Below are 23,174 nucleotides of genomic sequence, written 5' to 3' on the forward strand. Positions count from 1 at the left end.
TCCTCTTTAAGCTTCACAGCCACTCCTTGACGTAGGTGGTGGGGTCCCTGTTAACAGACGGTGAGACTGAGGCTTGGAGACTGGGTCACTTGCCGTGGGTGTTAGAGCTCATCAGGGTTTGAATGAGAACACGTGGCTTCAGCACTACACTCCGTGGTCCCCCTCTTTCTTACCACCGTGGGACCTGTTCTGGAGCCATCTGCAGAGGCCCTGGCTTCTTCCCATGAATGTTATCGTCCACTTTGTTAGAAGGTGGAAGCTCCTGCAGGCAAAGCTGTGATGAGAAATCAGTCTGTAAGACAGGTTTCTGAGAAGTCCGGTTGAGTTTCAGTCTTCACACACCGTTTGTTTGATCCCTGTGTTTTGTCTTGCAGGATGATGACTTCACAAAGAGAAAAGAAAAGGCCATCAAGACGGTTGTTGACCTTTCAGTAAGTTCCCCTGCCCCTGTGTGGGGGAAGGACATAGGTTCACAGCCTCCAAATAGCCCCATGATTCAAATCCCAAAACCCTTGCCCAGTCCCTCCTGGGATTGCCCAGGTGCTGACCTCAAATGGGTGTGTGAGGGAGGCCTCGCCTACCTCAGTGCCCATACCTGGACGCTGGCGTTCATGGGTAGAAGATGCCACAACCACTGCCCTATGTTTTTCTTAGTTCCAGTTTTCTGGGAGGAATTTTCCAGATCCAAAGCCTTTCCTCATTTGTGCCAGTGGCAGGTGTCAACTTTGAAGAGCTCCTTTGAACTGGAGCTGGCAAATTGAGGTTAGCACCCTGTGATGGCTCTGGAGAGGCAGAGCAGCTCCTGAGTTTTGTGTGACAAACTGGGATGGCCTTGACCACCCACACAGTGGATCTTAACTGTGGAGTCTGCACTCACGCGCCCACTACCCTCGGTGAAAAGGGCAGCGAAGAGCTTTTCAAACCTTTCTGGGCCAGCCCAGCAGAACCTTTTCGCCGGCACACACCCCACCCAGCCCCAGCCCTCCTACCGGAGCTGCTGGGAATGAAGCCCCAGTGTCTGGGGACAAGTTTGCTTCCTTCCAAAAATAATGTGCTGGGTTATTTTGCATTTTCCCCCCTACTTTAAGAATAAATATGTGGTCTTCCAAGGTGATCACTCTAAAAAGAATAAGAATCATTTGATGACGTGAAGCGCTCCTTTAAAACAAGAAAAGTCTTTGTCACTTTAGAGTTGTAATTTATTTTTTTTCACAATTCCATTTTGGAAATGAAAGGAGTAGAAAACCTTCAAGACAGTTACACTCTGAAGCCAGACACTATTCTCAGATATGGTGGCAGTATCAGATAATAATAACAACAGGACATGATATGACATCAGAGTAATTGTTTTCCCCTGGTTATAAAATAGTTGTTCTGTTTAGACATCCTTAAAGTTTTTTGGTTTTTTTGTTTTTTTTTTTAAGGTTGATAGATACAGAGGAACAGAATCAGCCTTAATGCCACAGCACAGAAGCAGCTTCTTTTGATGCTTGGACATACTTCTTCCATCTTTTTTTTTAAAAAGATTTTATTTATTTGTCAGAGAGAGGAAGAGAGCACAAGCAGGGGAAGTGGCAGGCCGAGTAGGCAGAGAGAGGCAGACTCCCCTGCTAAGCAGGGACCAGGGATCATGATGGGAGCTGAAGGCAGACATGTAACCAACCAAGTCACCCAGGCACCCTCTTCCATGTTTTTAATGTGCATTTTTATACTGAGCTGGAGTCATGCTTTGAATATAATTGTGTTTTTTTAAACTTACCAATATAGTGTCTTTGAAAGCTATTAAGGATTCCTCCTAACTGCATTTGTCAAGAAAAATAATAACTGATTTGTTGGGTATGTCTTGGGTTCTGAAGGCTGTTTCCCTCTCCTTCTACCCTTTTCCCAGGTCTGCCCTTTACATGCCTCATCAGTGTTTCTTACCTGCTCCTTACTAACGAATCTAGAATCCCAAACTTAAATTGTGAGTGGTAACTTATGGATTCACATAAGGTCCCACAATAGGTGCCTAATTTTCAGACCCAGCCTTTTAAAACGTCTATCTGTAGCTGCCACATATTGATTGAGGGCCTTTTATGTGTTTGGCACCTAATTAGGCCTTTTACAAGCATCCTCTCATTAGCTCCTCCCTAACACTCAGCAAGTTATATATTATTATTTCTGTTTTATAAATCAGAAGCTTGAAGCCAGAACGGTTAACAGATTCCCTCCATATTTGCAGAATAGGAAGAAGCAGCCAGATTTTGATTTTACATCATATCCTCAAACATGACAGGTGTGGTGCTCCTCCCATTTCCTCTCTTTGCCTGGGCTCTCTTTGCCACGTACCCCTGGCACCAATTTACGGCAACTTTCCTGGCTTATTTCAGGCTCTGAGATGTTACGTATCTAGGTCCCAGAGATTCAGAGGCATCTAGAGCGGCAAGGTGCTCTCCTGCCACCTCTTCAGTCCCCTTTCTGTGACTTTAATACTTGAAAATTTTTAGTCCAGCTAGAGAATGTCTGCCAAGTGGAAACTATCATGTTGTCTTTCTTCATCTATGAACATAATACCATTGCACCTCAACCAGCAGACTTTTACTTATTCTTGCTTAGATATAACCTTTTCTTAAAAAATAAATATTAAACCTTTTAATATTTTTAAAAAATATTTAGCTTATTCTTGTGGCACCTGGGTGGCTCTGTGGGTTAACCTCTGCCTTCGGCTCAGGTCATGATCTCAGGGTCCTGGGATCGAGCCTTACATCAGGCTCTCTTCTCAGCAGGGAGCCTGCTTCCTCTTCTCTGCCTGCCTCTCTGCCTGCCTCTCTGCCTACTTGTGATCTCTGTCTGTCAAATAAATAAATAAAATATTTTAAAAAAGTAAAATATTTAGCTTATACTTATCCTTATAAGACTGTTCCAGTTTTTTACATTTGTCCTTGGTTATGTAGCCCAGCCATTTTTTGGTGCATGATTTTTTGTTTTAAAAAAGCCTATATTTATTTGGTACTAGTAACTTAGTAATAATAACAAAAAATGAAGAAATGGGGAGAAATTACAAAGACTAAGTCACCATGATGCCACCAGCCAGGGATAATTACTGATATATATTCCAGTAGGAAATACAGAGTTAGGGATATCAATATAAAGAATTAGAGATCCCTAAAAATGGCATTACATGGTATATTCTGTTTTGGTTTTTGCTCAGCAGTGTAATTGAGACTGTCTTTCCCCCATAGCCTTTTTTACTGGCTGTAGATTATTCATTATGTGGTATTAATTTAACTAGCTTACTTTGTATCTTATTTTTTCTTTTGGCCACTATGTAGGACATTCTCATAGCTAAGTTTTTCCTTTTATCTTTATTTACTTAGGAAACATTGGATGAAATGGATTTGGGTCAGAGGTTATGCCTAAGGCTGTTAGTACCTCTTGGCAGATTGCCAGGCAGAAAGACTGCTGTGAACTTGAATTTCTGCACTCATCACTTTGAGGTTTTCTCTCTTTGTCTTGGCCTCATTTTTCTTCCTCTTGGGGATTATTCCCAGTACTTCGGCTTTCTTCTTGAAATGTATTACTTCTTGGCTTCTCCATACCTTCTTATTACAGAGTAGCTAGCTGCTTGTTAGAAGGCCTGCTGATGGGAGGTGTATTTTCAAAGCACGTAAGAAATCAAAACTCTTGCCACCCAGGACAGGTCCCCCCTTACCACCTTCTCCTTTTCGTGTCATCACATAGTTGCTCATTTGTCTCACTTAGCCTGCTGTACAGCTTCCTTCCGCCTTGTCTCAGCCGTCAGCCTTCATATATCTCAAGGGTCTGTTTTGTGCAGTGAGGTCTGTTACTCCCAGTTACCCTGGAGTAAAGAGTACCTGTGAAATTTTACCCAAAGCTCCAAAAAGTAATGGCTTACTATTCATTGAACACTTTTTGGTAATATTTAGAATTTTGTGTAAGAATGGGGGGGGGAGGACCCTTAGAACTTCCAGTTTAGTTGAAGAAAATGCTTTGTGGAACTGATGGGATTACCTAGGAGACCATGACATTTGAAATTATTACTGCAGAAATGCTATGAGGAAGGCCTTTTCATTCAGCACATAAAATAAGATGTGGCTACATACATAAAACAATGTTAGTACATTTTATCAATAGTACTATATTAAAAACAGATCTCTTAGGCTCAGTTGGTTAAGTGTCCAACTCTTGATGTTGGCTGAGAGATTTCTTCTCTCCCTCTCCTCTGCCCCTTCCCCCCACAAAAAAAAATATGTATAGCTATCTGTCTTAGATATATATACATAGATATACCTATATCTGTGTATATCTATATATATCTTAGCTTAGGTATATATTATCTAACTTATCTCTTGCTGTGTGTCAGATACTATGAAATAATCCTCATAATAACTGTACTTGTATCTTTTTTATAGATGGAGAATCACAGAGGTTAAAGTAACTTGCCCCAAATCAGACAGGTAGTAAGGTAAACGGGGTTAGGACTAAAAGCTTATCTGTGTACGTATGCATTCAGTAATGTTAGTTGCACACTCACCATGTGCCCGATCGCACTCTAGGAGGCGAAGTCAAAGCAGTGAATTTCCATCAGTAAGGGAATCAAGGGAATTTGGGGTCTCTTCAAGGAAAAAGATACGACCACGAGGGGGCAGCAGCGCACAGAAGCTATATTGGGGTGGTGCTTTGACAGGTGAACTTGTAGGATGGGGCAGTCAGTCCCTCACAGCAAGCCACCATCCAGAGTTCTAGGTGCCAGGGCTGCATCCTGAACGGGAGGGGAGCAAGGGAACCCCCTGGGGTTCCTGGAGATTGTCCAGGTGCCTCGGCAATGTCACACAGCAACAGCACAGAGATTGTATAGTCAGAGATCTCTGAAGGAGATTTGCAGCAGCAGTTTGGGATCTTTCCAGTCCCAGGGCTTACCCTATCTGTGGTCAGCACATGCAGTTGTGTAAAGTGTATGACACAGACAGGCTGTCAATGGCTAACAGTCTGCCTATTTGGGCCACATTTGAAATGACTGGATGCATAAAAATTGGAGTTTGGCCCTGGCATGCTTTTTAGCCAGTAGGTTTCAGCCTGCTGTGAGGAAATAAACCTAAGAGCCAAAGTGCAGAAGCCATCTCTGGCCCCTCTATTTAATACAGTGACCTTCGTCTTACCCAGCAAATTACACTGGAGCCCTGCGGTGGGATGTGTGCTGGTCCAGAAGGAGCAGAGCAGAGCTCATGTGAAAGAGAAGAGAAAAGGGAACAAAGTCTGGAGAAAACTCTGCCTCCCCAGCTAACTTTCCTCCCTGCAGACGTGTTCCTCTCTCTAGAAATGGTTGCCATCCATCGATCTCCCATTTCCTTCACTTAGTACCTAGGGGCTTTGTTTCCTTTATTGTTTTATTAGGGTGAGAATGGGAAAAAAAAAAAAAGCAAATGTATTTGTCGCAGATAAAATAACTTTTTCCTACAGGATCTTTCAGGACACTGGTCTTGATGGTGGAGATGTCTGTGGAGTCCTGTTCGGTGAAGCAGACTTAGTTTGTGGGGTCCCTGGGTTGAAGTGTGTCTCTGAGAGTTGAGCCTTGAGAAATGTGTTAAGGTCAGCGGAGGCCAGCCAGAGGAATGTCAGTTCCTGCTGACCCAGGTGTGGCCTGGCGCACTGGAGCTCTTTACCAGAGAAGGCCAAGTTGGTGGTGGCTGTCTCCCTGCTGCTCATTATTTCAGAAAGGAGAAACCCTCCGTAATAGTGATTGGTCTGTGCTGCAGACCCTGCCCCAGTGTTGTGCTCTTCCACTTTCCACCTCCCTTCCCTGCCATTTGAAATGTGACTCAGGAATTCTTCTAACCACTGTCTCGTAGCCAGACCCGTAAGGTAGAAATCTGTGACTCTCACAGTGCCAGGGCTCTGCTTTACTAAAGAGTCACTTTAGTATGTTCACCCTGCTCATGTGTCCTTCAGCACAGAACAAGAGCCTATTCAAGGACTATTAGTCTAGCCCTGGTTTTACAGGTAATGGAACAGGCCCATTGAAGGAAATTCCCAAGGTCACAGAGCTAGTTAATGGCAGACCCCAGACTAGACATCAGTGTTCCTGACTCCTGTTGCTTTAAAGGGTGACTTAGCAATAGGTTTTTAAGTTGGCCTAAAAACCTCTGACATTTAGGTCCTTGTTACTTGAGCAACCATTGTAATGATCCATATGGTATCCTTGGGTATACTGTGGTCTTGTGAGAGGACTCATTTGAGATCACCGGAGGGTGGCAGGAATGCCCACCAGAAGCAAGTGAGTGTATTAGAAAAACCCTGGGGGGGCACCTGGGTGGCTCAGTGGGTTAAAGCCTCTGCCTTCGGCTCAGGTCATGATCCCAGGGTCCTGGGATGGAGCCCTGCATCAGGCTCTCTGCTCCAAGGAGAGCTTGCTTCCCCCTCTCTCTCTGCCTGCCTCTCCGCTTGCTTGTGATCTCTGGCTGTCAAATAAATAAATAAATAAATGCAAAGGTGAGACGTATATGAGGCATTTTCAAGTATAAGGAATAATTACACAAAGGCCAACATTGTCACTGTTTCCCAGAATAAAAGGTCCTTGTAGCTGTTGGTTTCAGTATGCTATTGTTTTGGAGTCAGTCCTTTTTTTAGAAGAATCCAATTTCCTGTCTTAGCTCATTGACTCTATCACTGGTAACTAAGGAAGATAGCAGTTAAGCTCAATTATATAGTACTGCTGTAATAGTAGAGCTCAGCGAGAATTAAATCATATTCAGTAACTGACGTCATGTGGATTCGTTATGTGTTGCATTTCCCCATGAATCTGTTTTACATTATTTATAGCTTCCTATTCATGTAGGCACCAGCAGCAAACTAGGAATTATTTCTGGCAGCAAGTTATAAGAACACTCCAGCGTCACCCCAGACCCTAGTCCATTCCTTTTTTTTTTTTTTTTGCAAAATTGTTAAAATTATATAGTATGTGTTACAAAAGGATGTTTTTCTGTATGTTTGAAACTTTTTGTAATAAACAGTAAAATCCTAAAGTTAAGAATGATTAAGGGAGGTACAATTCTACTTGGAATAAAAATACCACTCTCTGAAGAAACCTGACAATAGTGCTTGTCCTTGTGATATCCAGGTAGAGGTTAGTTGTGATGAACTCTGGTCGTGGAGAAGAAAAGATCAGGGACGAACAACCGGAATACCTTCCTTGCATAAATACTTGCCTACTTGCACCCAGAGCCCTGAGCACATTTTCCTAAGATACTATTTGACTGCCAGCTTGACACTCAAGGAGGACATTAATTTGGGGCAGAATGCTAAATCAGGTCATCTGGGGGTGAAGAACTACATTAATTGAGCACCTACTACACGCCATGTACTTTTTTCAAGAAATACACGTATATATACTTTCAGAATTTGTCCTATACAAAATAGATCTATGTTTGTTCTACATTTATAATTAAATTACATTCTAGTAATTTAAAAAGTCAGTGAAAATTGATAGAGCATCTGTGTTTCTATACACCTTTTTTGGGATAAACCTTAGCCCAATACTTTTGTAAGAAAGTTATTATCACTGAAGGTTTTGTATCTGTTCTTCTTTTCTGCTGTTCGAGTCTAAGAATTGAAATCTCCTTTACCATTTAAGCAATTTTTTTTTAAGGATTCTGGGTTAACCTATACACCAGAATTTTTTAACTGGTTAAACTGGTCGTTTAACTGGTTTGTGGCTCTGGGTGGTGGAAAGGTCTGGATATGCAGTGACTAGAAAATTTGTATTTTTTTCTGGAACATTTTATGGAATAAAATCTGAATAGAGAAATAAACCTTGCTTCCCAGGACAAGATTCAATATTATAAATGTGCCAGTTCTTTCCAAAATAATCTATAAATTTGGTATGATTCTAATCAAAACTCAGCAGTTATTTATTATGAACCTGACAAGTTGATACTAGAATTCATTTGTAAGAGAGAATGCTTACAATAGCCAGGAAATTTGAAAACGAACAATGGAGACAGTATAAAGGTTCACAAAGCAAGAGGAATTGAAGAGGGTAACATTGGTACATGTTATGTACACGTATGCCATTTCAGATCAAATGAAGGCTAGACTATTAAACTGATGATGTTGGGATTCTTAATTTTCCATTCAGGGAAAAAAGTCTCCAAATAGATTAAAAAGCTAAGTATAACCTGTACAAGTAACAGACAAGAATGTTTGTTTGTTTGTTTATTTGTTGGTAACAATCCCTGCTAATAAGTAAGATATAAAACAACTGATAAGTTTGACCACAAAAAATATTAAAATGCCAAAGGACAGAAGAAACGCCAAGGGGGGGCACCTGGGTGGCTCAGTCAGTTGAGTGTCCAACTCTTGGTTTCTGCTTAGGTCACGATCTCAGGGTCACGGGATTGAGCCCCGTGTCAGGCTCCCTGCTCAGTGGGGAGTCTCCTTGGGGATGTTCTCTGTCCGTCTCCCTCTCCCACACTCGCTCTCTCCCTCTCTCTAAAAATAAATGAATAAATCCTAAAAAAAAGAAAAGAAAAAGAAACACCAAGTTAAAGTTGACAAGCTGTATCTTGAGTGGAAATATTTGCTACTTGTATATCAAAGGAGTGACCTCCTTGAGGCAGCCGCCCTGAGTGCCCACTGTTCTCCTGCAGGAGGCGGGCACACGCGCCATGATGGGGAAAGACTCACTCCCTGACTGGCCAGGTGCACCAGCAGGCAGTTCAGAAAGGGAGCTTTCTCACACTCAGTAAGCCGTCTGTCTCATCCACTTCTTAGGATGTTTACAAGCCCCGTCGGAAATACAAACGCCAGCAGGGAGCAGAAGAGCTGCTCGATGAAGAATCCCGAGTCCATGCCACACTTTTGGAATATGGCAGGTAATGAAGGGGACCCAGGCTGAAGTGTCTGTTTTATAAAGCCTTTGAAAAGAAAAGCTAATTTAGGTTGCTTCACTGAGATTAATTTGGTTGTGTTTTTTGTTTTTTGTTTTTTACCTGATTGAATTTACTGTTTCTGGCCCAAGATTTCCATCACCGGGGACTTTCCTCTCTGGGATTGACTTACCCACATTTCTGTGGGTAGCGTTCCCGAGGGTGGGGGAGGCCTGGTCTTTGCAGATCCCCTTTGGAAATGTGTGTATGACTGTGGGCCCTAGCTCTGCCCTCCTGGGGACTTGTGTTTGGGGTATTTGCTGAGGCCAGCTGTAGTCTACCCTTCATACTCCTGCCATTAGTTAAAATCTTCAGGTAAACTACGGAATCAAAAACAGTTAACAGTAGGTTTAAGTGTTAGAGTAGTAGTTTTGATTTCCCGTGAGGGATTTTCCTGAGCAGAAAGATGAAGAATTTAGAAGTACTTTGTCATTTCTTAATAACCTTTGTAATTTTTTTTTAAAAATACCAGTTATCTTTTATTCTCATTTTTTACTTAAAAAGCACATAAAGTGCTGTTCTCATTGAATTTCTTGGTTGACCTTGGGTATTAACCTTCATTGATGTCCTGCATTTTCTACTCAGGGTAACTGATTCCTTGATGTGAGTATGTCTCCTTGTGCTTCCTTTCTTTATGCTGAGAGTGGTTGCTGTGTGCTGCCCTGTCTGGTAACCCAGCCCTCCTCTGGTGGCTGGAACTAACAGCTCTGACCCCGGTACCTCCCTGTGTGAGCATCTGAAGTCTTCCCCACTCTGAGGCACTAGAGAGAACCAGAAAGAAGTTCGGCTTCATTGGCTTAAATACTTCATCTTTCACATGGAAAACATTTCCCAAAAAAGTCGCCACCTTTTTTTCTTCCTTTCTCTTTGGGAGGGAGTTGTGTGGCATCAGGTCCGTCGTTCCTAAGAGTGAAAGCTAGTGTGTTTCATTTGAAGAAAGGTGTGAGTTCTGGCCCTCAGCCGGGTCTGATGTCTTCTCTTCGCAGCTCCCCAGTTGCTGCTGTGAATTGAACTCCTCTTCTGAGTCAGGCACCACCAGGCCATCTACAGAATTTGTGGGGCCCAGGATTAAACGAAAATGCAGAGCCTCTTGTTAAGAATTACTAGCAATGACTAATTATTAGGAATTTCAGGACCACAATGACAACCAGGCGTGGGGCCCTTCTGAGTGTTGGGCCCTGAGCAGCTGGATGGGTTGTGAGTCCTGGGCCCTGGGATGGAGTTTTCCAGCCAAGCCCCAGCTGTAGGTAGGCAGGTAGGCCATACTGCCCCAGCTGAGCCACAGTGGAGAGACCACCTCGCTGGGTGTCACATGTTCCAGAGCCCAAAAATACTCAGGAGAGTGTTGTGGTTTTCTTAGTTTGTATTGTTCATACCTCCATTTTTTGTGCATTGTTACAGAATACTCAGATGCTCCTGGGGGTGAAAAGGAGTCAGAGATTTGGTGAATTGTCTATCTTACCGAGACCAGGCTGACAATATTTCACTATTTTTTTTAAGATTCTCAGTTTTAAACTGGCTCTTTGGCATGTGTCGTAGAGGGCAGTCATTATTGTCCTGTGATTACTGGGTGACTTCAGGATGTCCCTGCCCATCCTCAGGAGTGGTTGGTGCAGTTTGGGTCCAGAGCCTGGTGGGGCTTTCTCTAGGGAAGGGAGCAATGCACAGGTTTTCTTTTGTGACTCCTCTCAAATTTGGAGTGTGAGAAAGAGCAGAGTATATCGATGTCAATCTTGGTTCCTGTTGGTAGGGTCAGGCTGACTTCTGCTGAGTTCTAATCTTAGGGTCTTAGGGTAGGTGTTCTCTGAAAGATTTTTTTTTTTTTTTTTTTAGGAGAGAGGTTATTTTTCTCTCTTTTTAGCTTCCCTGATGAGGTAATGGTGAGTTTGTGAGAGGTGGGGAAGTGGATATTTAGGACCTTCTGATGGTTCAATCACCTCAGTTCTCTTTTTGAGAAAGGTAAAGACAGCATCAGAAAATTGAAGAAGTAACCTGCCCAACATCAACTATTAACTACTCTTAAGAATTATTAAGAGCCTCGGGACGCCTGGGTGGCTCAGTTGGTTAAGCGGCTGCCTTCGGCTCAGGTCATGATCCCAGGGTCTTGGGATCGAGTCCCACATCGGGCTCCTTGCTCAGCGGGGAGCCTGCTTCTCCCTCTGCCTCTGCCCGCCTCTCTGTCTGCCTGTGCTCACTCTCTCTGACAAATGAATAAATAAAATCTTTAAAAATAAATAAATAAAAATAAAGAATTATTAAGAGCCTCACACTGGGACTTGAACTCAGGTTTGTTGGACCCTGATAACATGCTCTTATCATTAGCTACAAGTATTGTTTGAGCCTCCAGGGGAAGTTTGGCTCCTAGTTTTAGGAAGACAGGCCCAGTCTTTATTGTTTGGTCTGATGCTGAACAAGAAGCAAGTGGTCATTAAAACTGACAGAGCAAATTGGACAAAACTTAAAGCTCCAGCAAGTATGCATTTCATTCCCCCTTCTTGGGAAAGCCCTCCCCTCCTTTCTGGCCATCAGACTTTCTCCTCAGGGTTTGGGCAGTACTGTCCCCTAGACAAATGGTCTTGTCCATTAAATGAGGATTACATAATAATACACATGTGAAGAACTCTTGAGTAGTTTGTCCTGTGCAGAAAATGGTAAATGTCAACTGCTAAGCTCTGTCAGCAGTAGCAATAGTTTTCAGTTCTCAAATGCCCTTAAATATGACCTGTAGATTCAAATGCGCCTCTTCTTTTAGTTCTCCTTGTCCCTGTACTCTGTACCCCTAGAACTAGCCACCCCCCAACCCCTGCTGAGAGGTCTAACCCACTCTTCCTCCTTCCCTTCCCCAGTCAAGCAAGGCTGGGCCTCCACTGGCCCTGGGACTCACCCTCCATCCTGTCTCTCCCTTTGGTGTGAACATCATGGCACCCCTGAATTGCTCATCCCCACCACCTAGGAATCCACATCCCCCATCTCTTGTCTGTGCCTCTGGTTTCCTCTGTATCTCACCTCTTGATAAGAGGGCAAGTATTTTGACTCCTGGAGTAAGAAGGTCTGAAACTTTTTGGGGTTGAAGGTTACTCATTAGCCTAGGCCCATAGTGCATCTGGCTTTGAGGTCAGTGTTCCAGCTTCTTTCACCTTTTTTGACTTATTTGCTGAAATGAGGTTGGACTTTGAGCCCTGTCAGCCATGCCGAAGGCCTTAAGGACTGTGTATGCCTGTTCATGTTTGGATAGATTTGTTTAAATGTTATGATATTGGAAAAACAAGACTCATGGTTTTGATTTTAGACTTCAACAAAATTGCAAGTTTATACTGTTTCAGTTTTGTTATGGGTCCAGTCAGCTTTTAGGAGCTAAATTAAAACACCTACCCATGCTGTAGAACTGCCGCTGTGGGGAAATGCATTTTATATGCAGTATATTTGACTTTGTTAAAGCTCAAGTCTCAGCCAAGTACATTTGAAGATCTAATTGACTTTATTAAGTGATTCATGAACCCAGCAGCCTCCTATGAAGCAAGTAGAAATGAGCTCCCACGAGCTGTACAAAACAGTAGGTTTTTATAGGAAGGAGGATAGGGTAAGAAGTTACTAGCAAAAGAAAACAAAGGATTGTTTCAGTCAAGGTCACCTTTAGGGGGAAGAAAAGGGGTCTTTTTAGGTGATTACCTCATCTTCCTTTGGAGGACGGAGAGGGCCCTTGTGACAGATTACCTCTGTCCAGAAAATTCTAGATTGTTTGACTTGAAATTCTACTCCTGGAGGGGTTGAAACTCTGAGTCTCGGTTTGCTGTCACAGCAGCAAGTGACTGTACCTTGGGCCTGTGACTCTCTCCAACAACCTGGAGGTGGAATTTTGAAGCATAACCACTAGAATCCTGGCATTAGCCTTTTCCACACTAATTGAGGCCTAATTTTAGTTGCTTTGAAGTCATTCTGTTCCTTAGTAAATGAAATATGACATGACTCTTCCAACCTGTTTGTATCCTCTGTGATGGCAAGGCCTGTGACATGCTCATGGAAGGTATTTAGTACATGCTTGTGGAATAAACGGACAACAGGGTCCACAGTCCTTACTGTTTAGGGCGTTGCATTTTGTTTTGCTTTGTTGTGTTGTGTTGTGTTTTAGGAACACCGGAGCTTTATTTAGTTGAGTTTTGGGTTTTTGTATGTATAAAAGCAGTATGTGAGTTAAAAGAAATCTAAGTTCACAGATGTACATATGTATGTCAAAACTCATCCAGTTACACTTGTTAAATACATACAATTTAGTGTGTTTTTTTAATTATTTTTTTTAAATATAATGTATTATTTGCCCCAAAGGTACCGGTCTGTGAATCATCAGACTTACACAATTCACAGCACTCACCATAACACATACCCTCCCCAATGTCCATAATGCAGCCACTCTGTCCCTCCCCCCCCCACCCCCCAATTCAGGGCTTTTTTATGCCCCTGTTTTGTTCAGGATTTCAGATAGTTTGATACCAGACTTAATTTGCCCTGCAGCAGTTGTTTTTGAAGGTTGGTTTGTTTTCTAGAACTGTGATGTCCAGTGCTATAGTATTAGCCATATGTGGCTGTTGAGCACTTGAAGTTTGACCAGTGTGACTCAAGAACAGAATTTTAATTTTAATTAAGTTACATTTAAAGACTCATGCTTGATTTAGTTATTGGGAAAAGTTTAAGGTTGAAGTAATTTGAATATGTGAACCTACTAATTTAACGTTATCTATTTGGCTCTCATTCCATTTTTTTTAGACTATGCTGTTCTAGAAGATGTACCTCCTTGATGTTAAAGATCAAGTGTGAGGTGTAGGAAGTGAAGAGGTAAAGTGGGCGGTGAGAGGCCAGAGTTCTGTCGGTGCTGACAGGGTAGGACATCAGCGGGGCTGGTGGCTCAGAGCTAACACAGGGAAAGGTGGGAACAAATTAAAGCATCTGGCAGCACCGATCTCGGGCTGGCTCTTGTGAGGAAGGGGCAGGGCAGACAGGGCAAGAGGAGAGAGAGCTGGGAGGGTAGAGCAGCACACCTGTGAAAGATAAAAGAGATGTAAATACTTGTAGCAGAAAGAAGGTGAAGCATCCCCTTGTTCTTTGTGAGGGATGCTAGGCCAGAAAGGGATACATGTTCTCCTGGTGAAGCTCAAACAACATGGAAGTCTCCCGGAGACATCTTGGCCAGTGAACGTAATGAGGCAGGCATTAATAGGCAGCCGAAAACAGCTCTTTGTCCTGGAAGCCTTGTCACCATGACACATGGAGAAGGAGACCTTTAGAAAAATCAGCTGGACTCTACTCATTCAGCATACATTGACTGAGTACCTACTATGTGCCAGGCACTGTTCTAGGTGCTGGGGATACAAAAGTCAGTGGAGCTGTCTGACCCATGCTGAGTGAAGAAGCCGGTCACAGAAGGCCACCCAAGATTCTTTGTATATGATATGTCCAGAACAGGTGAATCCCTCAAGATAGAAAATCAGTTAATGGTAGCCAGGGGCTGGAGAGGGGGATTTGAGATGAGCTTCTGATAGCTATGGAGTTTCTTTCTGGAGTGATGGAACTATTCTGGAATTAGATAGTGGTGATGGTTGCACAAATAGTGAATCTGCTAAAAACCACTGAAGTGTATAGTTTCAAATGGTAAATTTTATGTGATACGAATCATATCTCAGTTTAAAAAACTATAAAAAGAAATGAGTGAAGTACTCCTTCCAGGAATGCAATAGACAGATTTGTAGGATCAGATGTAATTATTAGCCCTTGGGATGAGCACACTGGTGCCTAACCCAGGCCTTTGGGTGGTCAGAAGCTTCTTCCCAAAACCTCTGTCTTTACGAAGGAGTAGAAGAGGCAGGAACTGAGTCACTCACATTGAGTTGCTTACTGCTTTATTTGGAAAATCCAAAAAGTTCTGGCTCCTTAGATGAGGCCTCTCTGTCTGAGGGTATGTCATCTGCCCTAAGGGTCTCCAACAGACTAGACCAAGGACACCCAAGGTACAAGGTTACTTCTAGGCATGGGGAACTGTGGTGAGGTCCTCTATTGGTTAGGGATTGCTGGGTGAGAACACAAACCCTCCAGCTAGTTCCAGCAGAAGGGGTTGACTCCATGGATCCTTGGGAACATTTGAGAGGTGGGATCCAAGCTGGGTGGGGTCCCTGCCCAAGCAGCACATCAGAACCGGGCAAGGATGCTGCTTCTGCCTCCACCATGGGGAAGCTAGCTAGTGGCCTGAGGAGTTGGGATGCTGGCGTCATGGCTGCTCACAAAGAAACCACGCCACTTCAGCCCGAATCAGGATGCCACTGCCACAGCTGCTGGCCCCAGAACCAGGTTACCTCTGTGACCCCCACAGCACAGCATACCTCTCTCCTCAGCTGGCTGCTGCTCATTCACATGGCCGGGAAGCTCCCCTGATTGCTGGAGCTCAGGGTAGCATTCGCAGCCCTGGGTGCACCCGAGTGTAGAAACTAGAGTTTCTGGGGGCTCCTGGCTGGCTCAGTCCGCTAAGCATCTGACTCATGATTTCGGTGCAGGTCATGATCTCAGGGTTATGATATTGAGCCCTGTCTTGGGCTCCACACTCAGTGTGGACCCAGCTTGAGAGTGTCTCTCTCTCCCTCTGCCCTTCCCCCGCTTAAAAAAAAAAAAAAGAGAGAAACTATAGAGTCTTTTGTTTCCCAACCTCTGCAGTATAGGGAGTTGCCTCAGACATTGTGAAACAAATGCACAGAATCTGCCGCAGGGCCTTTCAGAAACTGTGTGGACACTCAGAATTTACCTTTAGTCGGCTGCACTTATCTGTACACACTGTGCCCAGCTGGGACTCTGGGGTCTTTCCAGTTATATGACGGCCTCCCCCAAGGCCGGGTGATGCTTTGGCTTCTGGATTCCTGCATGTTCTTCCACTTCTGTTCAGTTTATTTGTTTAGCGTGCACTGGAAATACAAAATGTAAAAGGAGCTCCCATGCCCTCCTGGAAGAGGGTACAGACAGGCACACAGACTGCTAGACGTGCTTGCCGTCGGAGGCGGGGGGCGGGGGGAATGGGGCACGTACAGAGGATGGATTGGCCCAGGCAGACTGTCCTTCGTGGGCCATGCTTCAGAGAGGAGTGGGCTTGAGAGTGGAGGTGTGGGTGCGAATGGAAAGCAGGAGAACAGCCCGTGTGCGCACAGCGGTCTGCCAGGCAGGGACCACACAGGAACATGGCAGGTGAGAAGGTGAGGCTTAGGGGTTGCTAGGCAGAGCTGCAGAGGGGAAGCCCTAGCGAAGGTGCCCCAGAGGGAAGAGGCCTGCCATTGACGTGGGCAGATGAGGCTGCTGGGGAGCTGGAGAGGGAGTGAGGAGGAGTGGGAGTGCGGTGAGCCTAGAGGCCAGTGCACCAGCCCTGCTGGTGAGGCCCAGCCTGAGCAAGGGCGGAGCAGGCGTCCTTCCTTTGCTTTTCTTAAATGGCCGCATGTACCTTTATCTCTTTAGAAGCTACTTGAAGGTAAGTGAGGTGTGGTGTTTTGCATCATGCTTTTTGTTTCAGGTTGAATGGTTTGCTTTAAATGCTTTAAAATGCTTTAAAAAAAAAGAACCTAAAAATAAACTAATTTAAACTAAAGTGCATTTGTGAGTTTCTTTGAATTTAAGGTTGCCTGAAGTGAACACGTAACACTGTTGGCATCATGCTTGGGCGACGTTGGAGAATGAAAAATAGGCCGGACTCCAGGTTCTGAACAGAACCATTAGGGAGCATCCTTACCCGAGCAAACGCACTCGCATTTGTTCATACAGAAAGCTTTAAGGCTTTTAGCTTAAACTTTGGGCCTGAAATACAGCTCCTGATTCAGGGAGTAATGGCTGCACTTAAAAAAGAACATTGCACTGTGTGCTCTCCGAGAGCTCCCGTTCATAGTGTTTGCGTGGCAAGTAGAATGGCTGGCCCTTCATTCAAAAACAGTGGACTGTGTCTGTGGTTTGGCACTTAAAACATTTTCTCCAGTTACCATAAGGCTTAAATTTTCTTTGGTGCTTTTCATAAAAATCCAACCAAAATGCATTTGACCACATTGGTGTGATTTTCGAATAGTAATTGAACTCCCCTTTTTTGTGGCCTGCAGGAGATATGGATTTAGCCGCCAGAGCAAAACAGAGAAGGTAAGAAAAGCATAGATAATGGGAGAGAACATTGGAGAGATGGAAGCACCCCTCCCCTTTGCCTCTGTCTGATGCTGATGGGCCCCGGGCTTAGCAAGAATGGGGGGATGCAGCTCCGCAGTGACCCAGGCTCCAGTCCCTGGCCAACCCGGGTCGGTGGGGATGTGGCAGCTGCCTCGGGCCACTGCATCTCCCTTGTACTAGCTGCGGTCTGCCACCCTCGTGGGCCGGGGAGCTGAAGCAGCAACCTCATGGAAGGGCTGGAAGTCATGGCCCCGGAGACAACCAGCTGGGCTCTCCTAACTCCAGAGGTGTGAAGATGAAGTCTGCTGCAGGGCCCTGGGCACTCCCCGCTGAAGGAGGGAGACCCTAGACAGCTGTGAGCAGGGTACTGCCAGTGATGTAGAACACAGCCCCATGTTGCAGGCCTGCCCTAAGACAGCCTAGTGTGGAGAACTCAGGGAAGTCGAGGCAGGCGTTCTAACTTCACACGGCCGTCTCAGAAACCTCCCATAATGTATGTGTTTCCTGACGAGCCTTAGCCGTCAGCTGCAGGGCGGGCATGTGCATCTTACAGTGCCAGACCCCGTACTATGTCTCAGCCCCTTTTTGCAGGGCTCTGCATGTCCTTTCTTCATTTACTTCCCTGAGCAACTCAGTGAGGAAGACACTACCTTTTTTCAGAAAAGCTGAGGTCAGAAAGCTGTGAGGCTCAGAGAGGCTCTGGGATTTGTCCACAATCACGTAGGCCCCTCAAGGGAAGTAATAAAAATCTGAATCCAGGTCTGTGGGACAACAAAGCCTGTGCTCTTAACCACTGCCTTTTAAATAATGGAATGCTGACTAAAGTTGTTGGTGGCTCTTAAAAAGCAGAGTCCTATAGTTTGAGATCCATGGGTACTCTTTTTTCCCCTCATTCCCCATCAGACGCCCAAGAGTTCCTTGCATAGGACACTTCCTCTCTTGGCTCTGTTCCCCCGCCACCCTGCCTCTGTCCAAAACCCCGATCCTTCCAGGAAGCCTGCCTGGCTCTCAGCCTCCTGCGTTATGGGGTGATCGCTGTCTCAGTCAGCAGAGGGCACAGAGAGTGACTAGGAGCGTGTGTGCCGAAGGCAGGCTGGCTGGTTTCAGATCCCTTCTCTGTGTGACTTCGGACAGTGTACTTAATCGCTGCGCCTCAGTTCACGGCGTCTGTGAAGGAGGGGCGGTCACTGTACCCCCTCGCAGCGTTGGTGGGGAGAATGACTCATCACGCAGGAGATACTGAATAAGCATGAGCTGTTTTATCAGGGGCAGTGGTAGTTCAGGGCAGCCAGTCATTGATTAGGGTACCTTCTTTTTCGGTCTTCTCGTTGTTTAATTTTGCAACCGTTGTGTTTTTATTTTTAACTAAACAGTCATTTCCTCCAAAGCAAGGGTTTTGTGGATTTGTGCATGTCAGGTGGCATCTGATACATAATAAGAATTTGATGTGTATGTTCAATTTGGCATGTTATTTAGTCTGAAAAGAATGTCTGTGCATATAGCTATTGGGTGTATTAATTATGATTGGAAAAGTCATGCAATGCCCATTAAATGGTATTCAGTTTGGGCTTGTCTACAAATACAGATACAGGTTTCTTCTACTATCCCAAAGTAGAGTGTAGCTGTAAAGCCTTTTATAAGCCAAAATGGTATAAAGCAAAGAAGCAATTGCCATCAGTTTATATGAAAAAATTTGTGAGCATTCCTAAACCCAAAAAGTTAAGTCTTAGGCTTTTCTGATACAAGCTTTGCCAACAGACACACAAAATAAATTGAGACAAAGCACAGATGCTTGGATACAGTTCGAAGCTCTTGCAGCTTGATGCTGAGATGCTGAATAGCCTTCCCAGGGAAGGAGCTCAGCAGCCCGCTTTCACTGCCCAGGTTACACACTCCCTCTTAATGGCTCACAGCTAAACGAACGCTGAAAACTGTTTTCGCTTTCACCTTTTTTTGTAAAAGCAAAAATCCTTTTCAGATTTCTTTCGGTCAGCAACAACAGGTACTAGTAGGGGTCTTTTGTGAAAGCAAAGTGGCCTAACATGAGTTTTTGAAAGAAGGGATACCTATATCCCCCGCAGTTAGGAGCTCACGGTGTTCCCTGGGGTCAGTTACAGGCAGGTTATAGAAAAACATTCTAGAATTGGGTCGGTCTAAGGAGGCCGTCTGAGACCACCAGTTCTCTTTTTCAATCCAAGAGGACCCTGATATCTGGAGAAGGTAAGTCTGCAGTCACCCCGCTGGCAGGTGGCAGACATGGAATTAAGAGCAAGCTCTCTAGACTTGCAGCGCAGTTTTGAGAAGCCACAGGTCATGCAGGTGTCTTGAGCATCGTGGTGGGTATATTTAGAGCATGAGGCTGGGTCCAGAGCCAGAAGCTGGATCACCAGGTGCAATAGTTCGATTTTTATCCTTCAGGCCAGTGGTTTTTAAATTTTGTTGGCTACTCTTAGCAGTAAGAATTCTGTTTTTCATCATGATTCAGTACACATACAGACAGCTCCAAAATAAAGGTTTCACAGAGCAGTGCCTAACCCTTTACTATGTGTAAAGCACTTTGATGTGTCCTGTTCTCTTATTTTTGTGTAATGTCTGTAGATGCTGGCCATACCTGCTAAAGCACTTGCATGTCCCCCAGTGGGTCTCAAGTGGCCGTTTGAAAAACATACTCTGTTAGGCAGTGATTTGCTCTTGAAGGCATTAAGGCAGGGAGGAGACCCAGTCAAAAGAGGAGTCTGGCAAATGTGTGCGACCTGATAGGCATTGAACCCGCAAGCAGTATAGCAATGGAGTGAGGCACGGGCCAAGGCCTGGACCTTGACCTGCTCGGTCTGTGGTAGGACTGGAAGCTCAGGTCTCTGGATTCCCCACTCTTTGGCAGGGACTGGTTCGCCTTTCCAGATCTGCATATTGTCCTTCACAGATCTGTGCCCCTTTGTGTTGTCGTCCTTTCTCCACTGAGTCTTCATCTCCAGGGCCCAGCTATTTTTGCATTTTCCCTTCCAGGCCGAGGACAAGAAGACGGTCCTTCCCGCAGGGCTCTCGGCTGCAGAAAAAGCTGATGCCTGTGAGGAAGATGAGCTTCAAGCTGCTGAAGAGGTGTGTGGCCCGTGTAGGTCCCCTGGGGCTTCTGTTTCAGTCATCTGGGGAGAAATTGTCCCTTCATCCCCAGCTTTGCAAAACGGCCAGCTGCCTCCCACACCCCGCTGCTGTTAGCTGGCCTCTCACACCCTTTCCAGTTTCCTTTCCTTACCCCTTCCCCCATGAGCCTCACTAGAGAGAACAAGTAAACAACCTTGGATTGCACCGCAAAGGTCTATGTAGACCTGTTGCAGAAGCCTTACGTACTGGGGTCCACTCACTGCTACTTTTCTCCGTTCTTCCAGCAGCGTATCCAGTCGTTGATGACCAAGATGACCGCCATGGCGAATGAGGAGGTGAGGGGGGCATTGTGTGTGGGGCGCCCTGTGGAGGTGGGCATGTGGAACCACCCTCTGCTACTCCAGGGGGCCTCCTCCCAGAGGGACCCCCTTCATCAGAGCCCTGTCTTTTTAGCAGTCAGTGCTACCTCTTTCCTTAGGGTCTTTTAGGAAGCTTTCTCCCAGTGCATAGTGTTGCCATCTGTGGAACCTCTGGGGATCTGCAAGTACCCTTGTGAGAGTGGGATGTCCCTACTGGGGCGGTATCACAAGGACCTCTGTAGAGGAGCCGTGGTTCAGCCTTGCCTCTCCACAACCACCCATGCCAGAAGAACTCTCGTCCTTCCCACGCCATCTGCTTAGAAAATACACCACCACATTTTTCATTGGTCTTCCCAGACCTCAGGGCCTGTCCAAAAGGTTTAACCAAGGGCTTTGAAAGGATCCCTCCTTTTTAGGGCAGGAAAAGCCTGTGGCAGTAATGAGGTATTTGGAGAGCTCTAAGATTCCTGTTTCCGTCCCATGTGTATTTCTTTTTCCCCTCAGTTCTAAGCCTTCCAGGTTCCTCTGCTCAGGAAGAGACCCTGAGATGGGGTATTTGGGGTAAAGAATGATTTCCCAGGGATACCCAGGCACCAGGAGGAATCTGGCACAATCAACTGAATGACTCACACGATGGAGAGATGGCTTATCATTTGCCCCAAGGCTTGTTTTCCCCTTTCCTTGTTGATAGATACCTAAACAAAGCCCAGAGTATTCCCCCCCACCCTGGGAGTATTATCTATTTTTGCTATACAACTCAGAGCGTTCAGATTTTCCAGTTCTGTGAAGGACAAGGCATGGCCTTAAGAACCCCCCCTCCCTGTGACTGCAGAGCCGCCTCACTGCCAGCTCTGTAGGCCAGATCGTGGGACTCTGCTCCGCCGAGATCAAGCAGATCGTGTCCGAGTACGCAGAGAAGGTATGTGGGCGCCCGGCTGGAGTCTTAGCCTCATGCCCCCAGGATCTCTTCTGTGTCCCTATACCCTCCCATATCATTGATGGAGTCACGTTGTAATTCACCAGTGACATTTGTCAGAAACATGCACGCCATGCAAAGCCGTCAGCATTTGTCCGTTAGCTCAGTTAATTTTCTTCTGCAGTGCCTATTTTTCTATACATATAAAGAGAAAACCTGTCTCTCAGAGCAAGGATCACATCTGATAAATTGATGTCCGAGGTATAGCACAGGCATTTTTCCTTCTCTACCAAGCTTCTTATAACTCGGGCTCAGTTTGGTGATTGGGTCGAAGAATAAGCTTTTGCCACTTAGGAGACAAACCCCATAACTCAGCCAAGCCCAAGGCAAAATTTTTTGTCCCACTTTATTAGAAGGGTATAGAATGAACTAAAGCCTGAAAGCCATATTTCAGTGTTAGATTTTTTTCTATCCTAAGAATAGGCAGCAGGACCTTGACTATTTCAGGGAGATGGTGATTAATCATTTTGCACATAACTGATTCTGGTCCGGCTGAGATGTAGTATCGGTGAAATCAGATTTACAGGGCATTGTTTCACATCCTTCCTTTCCCGGCCATACTCAAGTCCATCCCCCTAAAACGTTGATGTGTATTAAAGCATCCAGCTTTGCTTTCCCTGTCTCAGAAGCCTTGACGACAAATTAGTTCTGCTCCAGCCCTCCGTGCAATATTCTTCTCAAGTGATTTTGCACAGATGATGTACTTGGGGAAGGGATGTCTCCTGAAACTGAGAGTTACGACCTTCTGTAAACATAGCAGGGGGTCACCTCCCACCAATGAGGGGTCTTTGAGCAATACAATGAGTAAAATGGCTTAGAAAGTCTGGGGGTGTGATTCTCATGTTTCCCCTACCTGCTACCCGCCAAGTCAGTGCTTCTTAATACGGGTTTTCTAATCCAACTTTCATGGAGTCCAAAGTGTCCTCTGTTTCAGTCTACCACTGAGGAAAGATGACAGTAGTCAGAGTGTCCTCAGAGATTTGACTGGAAAAGGACTTAGATAATCCTCAAAGTTACAGATCAGCTTAAAAGCCTTGAAAACGTAATTGAGGAGAACGATTTATACATTGCCCCAAAAAGGAAGTTTCTTGATTGGTGGTCAGCACACACTTGAATGGCAAGAGTTTGAGTCTGCATTTGCCTTTATGTTGCCACATAGCATTGCTGAATCCAGTTTTTTAAAAAAGACAACTAGAAGATGGGGTACTCACTGCAGGGGCCCTGACTTTTGTCTTCATACTCACCCACTGCCGGTGGATAAGAGCTCAGATTAGTTTAAGAAGGAAACCAAGCAGGCTGACCCTCTTTTGTTGGTCATATGCCTCTCCTTGCCTGGGAGTCCTGAAGCTTACCTATTTCCCCAGTCAGCTCTACATGTCCGTGTCTCCTTTTGGGTCTGTTATCCCCTGAACTTTCCCCTCCTCACCCTTGTACTGTGATCTGTACCCACGACCAGTGACTGCACTCTCTACCTACATTCCATTCTGCCAGAAAGGAGTGACGTTGGAAGTAGTTTGGAACCAGTGTCTTTCCAAGGACATAGGTAATTAAACTGCTCATGAAGAATTAGAGGTGCAGAGTTCTCCGCTTGATTGTGTTTTTCGCATTATGTATGTACATCATACAGCGTTAAAGGTAATG

At 45.1% G+C, this 23,174-nt stretch overlaps 1 protein-coding gene across 4 annotated transcripts in view; it reads left to right on the forward strand.

Moving 5' to 3' along the window:
- CCDC93 (CCC complex scaffolding subunit CCDC93) overlaps positions 1 to 23,174 on the forward strand; it is an 84,456-nt gene that overhangs the window by 19,566 nt on the left and 41,716 nt on the right. For 2 of the 4 annotated variants that reach the window (XM_080798153.1, XM_080798150.1), the window contains exons 6-12: positions 375 to 431; positions 8,770 to 8,870; positions 9,510 to 9,527; positions 17,036 to 17,072; positions 20,103 to 20,195; positions 20,483 to 20,533; positions 21,390 to 21,476. In XM_080798153.1, coding sequence (XP_080654279.1) covers positions 375 to 431; positions 8,770 to 8,870; positions 9,510 to 9,527; positions 17,036 to 17,072; positions 20,103 to 20,195; positions 20,483 to 20,533; positions 21,390 to 21,476 — 444 coding nt within the window. The remainder of the gene's footprint in view (positions 1 to 374; positions 432 to 8,769; positions 8,871 to 9,509; positions 9,528 to 17,035; positions 17,073 to 20,102; positions 20,196 to 20,482; positions 20,534 to 21,389; positions 21,477 to 23,174) is intronic. The other 2 variants (XM_080798151.1, XM_080798152.1) reach the window with 2 other exon arrangements.

The sequence above is a fragment of the Martes martes genome, assembly GCF_963455335.1.
Source record: "Martes martes genome assembly, chromosome: 3".
NCBI lineage: Eukaryota > Metazoa > Chordata > Mammalia > Carnivora > Mustelidae > Martes > Martes martes.